The sequence below is a fragment of the Rhinichthys klamathensis genome, unplaced genomic scaffold (assembly GCF_029890125.1).
Source record: "Rhinichthys klamathensis goyatoka isolate OS25496 unplaced genomic scaffold, OSU_Roscu_1.1 h1tg000338l_1, whole genome shotgun sequence".
Lineage (NCBI taxonomy): Eukaryota > Metazoa > Chordata > Actinopteri > Cypriniformes > Leuciscidae > Rhinichthys > Rhinichthys klamathensis.
In genome coordinates, this window is record NW_026606852.1 from 2,947,283 (window position 1) to 2,950,824 (window position 3,542).

The 3,542-nt window shown below is 38.7% G+C and overlaps 1 protein-coding gene across 1 annotated transcript; it reads right to left on the reverse strand.

Annotated features, from left to right (window-relative positions):
- Positions 1-1,401: 1,401 nt before the first annotated feature.
- Positions 1,402-2,610, reverse strand: marveld1 (MARVEL domain containing 1; the record flags this gene model as incomplete). The annotated part of the gene is made up of 1 exon (XM_056272481.1): positions 1,402-2,610. A coding segment is annotated over one exon (831 nt), but the record flags the coding sequence as incomplete, so codon positions are not given.
- Between the last annotated feature and the right edge of the window lie 932 nt (positions 2,611-3,542).

A 3,542-nucleotide genomic window follows, 5' to 3' on the forward strand; every position in this document is an offset into this window, starting at 1 on the left:
GCCAAAAAATTAGCTGCCTATGCAGTAGAAGAAAAAAAAATTTGAAATCAGTGCTAAAAGGAAGACAACAGACTTTTTTCCCTCTGTTTTCTCAACAGAGGGAAAAAAGTCTGTCGTCTTCCTTTTTGCCAAATAGCTAGGAAAACTTCAACACCCATAATGCACTGGGCATGTTGCTGTCTAAGGCCACTCCCACCAGTCTGCTATGGATTTGCTTACCAGAGTCCACCTTGCTTTAGTAGGAAATACTTCTTAGCAAACTTTTAGTGACAAAGGTGTGGACTTGCATTGTTCCTGGGTGCAAGAATTCAAATGTTTAGCGGGATTGAGTTACTTTTGGTTTCCAGTGAAGGGTTCAGTGTGTTGTATGCAGTGGCTGAAAGCAGCAAAAAATCTTAAATGAGAGAACGCCGCGACGGTTTCCAGTAAAACGGCGTAACTCGCTGCTGTACTACCATAGTATATGCATCATTGAAGAAATCAACTAGTCACGACTGTTTCCTGAAACAGTATTGTCACAAATTGGTCGTTCAACCACGTTGGTTAATAATTTCACGCAGGTGGTGGAGTAATAACTACTTTTAATGAATCTGTTTAGGATCGAATTAATGCTTGTTTTGCTATAAATTACGGACCTGACATCTGAGGACTATTTCTAATTATAGTTACAGTAGTTATATTGCTTTATTTCCAGATTCAATCTAGGCTCGTTCTAACGTACTACAGCACGTATATGCACTCTTTAAAAACGGTGCTTTAAATCTCGACAAACTAAAAGACGTAAACTATATTTGTATGTATTCTAAATAAAAGATATTGTACTGAATGTCAGCTTGCTTATTTGGCTCAAGATAAGGATTAATTGAGTTCACATGTCATGCAAACAGAAACTATGCTTCTAACCACAGTTCGAGATCTGTCGTTCCAACCACACAACTTTGCGATGCCGTTTGTGAATGTTCGTTAGAACTACGTTTTTCGGGAAACACCGACTCATTGAACTGTGCTAATAACGAAGGAACTTGCGACCATAGTTGGCTAACGATGCATTTGGGAAATGCACCCCTGGATGCCCCCGATAGTATTTTTTTTCCTACTATGGAAGTCAATGGGGTCCATTAACTGTCTGGTTACCGACATTCTTCAAAATATCTTCCTTTGTGTTCAACAGAAGAAAGAAATTCAGACAGGTTTGAATTAACTTAAGGGTGAGTAGCCTAAATGATGACAGAATTTTTCTTTTTAAGTGAACTATTCCTTTCATTTTAAAATGTGATTGTCTGCATTCAATATTTTTTTATCTTTGAAAGCTGATCAAGTGGAGATTTTTGATGTGGTGTGATTCATTCTAGGAATGTAAACAGTGAAGCACACATACACTTTTGATGAAAGACACTGACATAAAGAAGATCCTTGTTTAATCGCTTAATGTCATATCAAAAGGTTAAAAGAACAAAACGCGATGCGACACACTGAGAATATTGTTTCCTCAAGCAACAAACTGCTCTTTGAGTTGTCAGTTATACAATACAAAAAATAAAAACTACTTTAAACATATAGAGCTCCAGCAACATATAAACAACACGAGTGTAAAATAGACTTTTATGTGTGACTGCAGTACAAAAGCTCTATAAATTACTGTATAAAAAGCAACAAACAAACCTGAAAGCCTGAGACAAGAGGATCAAACCCTCTGCTTTGATTAAAAAAGATTTATTAGTCTCCAAAAAGCTTGCCGGAGGTCTCAAAGTGGCAGAGTTTGAGGGATGCCGTCGATTTTCACACGACTGTCCGCTCACCTCGACATTTCCTGTAGCTGCAGTAGACGGCGGAGAGCAGATAAACGCCGGCGGTAAGGCAGGCGAAGACCGAAGCCGTGAGGTAGACCTTGTACAAGCAGTGATGTTTGTAGACGTCCAGGTTGCAGTAGGAGTTCTTTTGGGTTTTGTAGATCATGATCCCAATCGTGGACAGATACAGCAGAGTGGCGGCAACGTCGTGGATCACGTTGCTTAACAACCAGCGTTCTCCTCCGACGATGGGAACGAGGTCCTGCTTGTCCAGAAGAGTGATGATGAAGACAGCTAACGTGAGGAGCCAGAAAAGCACAGCCACGAAAAGCACATAGTGAATGGAGCCCTCATACTTGTTGGCTGCGATTGTGACCCAAAGCCCGGCTCCCAGCAGAATCTGGAGGACCCGTACAATCCCGACAAAGCTCTTGAGGAATTCCAGGAAACTTCTCTTCACCTGTGGCTGAGGGGGCATCTCCTCTTTTTGTTGAAGAGAGCTTCTCCTGGTGTTCAGGGTGGGGGCTGTTTGCCACAAACAGAGAAACAAAGAAAAGAAAGAGCCAAGCGGAGAGTTAAGGAGTGGCTGATAAGGGTTTTGGAGGAGGATAGCCCTGCAAACGCACATAGAGTCAATCTTCGGCTCAGCCCCGGGGTTTTGAAATGACTTCTGTCTGTTCGTCTCTTCCGTTTCCTGTGGTAGCTGTGGAGTTGTGTCTCTCTCCCCCTCTTTCCGAGCAGAGAGCAGGAGGAGAAACAGAACAGAGGGCAGGACTTGAAACACTAGCCACTTTCCCCTCCTCCTCTTCCTTGTTGTCCATCACTCTCTCAGTCGGCTAGTTAGATTCCTAAATTCCTGTGTGTGTGCAAACAGTGGCCCCAGAAAGTGTTTGGACACACTTAAAAATGTGAATGTCTTTCCATTAGAAAACACATAAAAAAATAAAAAAACTAAGAGGCATTTGTTTTAAATAAGATAGCAGGATAAGTTTTAGGATATATATTTTAAAAGGATTTGTTTACGTTGTGGGAACTGACTTCATAGATCCAATAAAAATCACCTTTTCTTAGTAAAAGTTACTTTGATAAAGTTCTGAGAAAAGGTCTAGCATCATTAGTTTGTCACTTGGTATATATATAATATTTCTAAATACATTTTACACACGTTTTACACTATTCAAAATTTTGGGGTCGGTATATGATTTTTTAAAATGTTTTTGAAAAACAATAATCTCTTATGCTCACTTAGGCTGCATTTGATCAAAAAATACAGTAAAAAATACAAAATCAAAAATTCAGAAATCCTTCTAATATGCTGATTTGTTACACAAGAAACATTTCTTATTATTATCATCAATGTTGAAAACAGTTGTGCTGCTTAATATTTTTGTGAACATATTTTTTTTTTAGGATTTTAAGGATGAATGGAAATCTTTTGTAACATTACAAATGACAAATGATCACTTTTGATCAATTTAATACAACCTGAATAAAACAATTCTTATGTTTTTTTTAATAAAAATTATCAAAGGTTAGGGCAAGTGCAAGTCTCTTTTGTTCAAAACAAAGGGTTTATATTAAATAATTGTACTTCTTTGTTCTTCATGATTGTTATGTGGTAGCAAAGCTTATAGGCTTTTTAAAGGCATATTTCCATTGTGACAACTTACCCCACATGTAGTGTGACGACATGCCCTGCTACTATCACAAAAGGCCAGTGGAATTATTCAATAGCTTTTAACAGAAAATTAC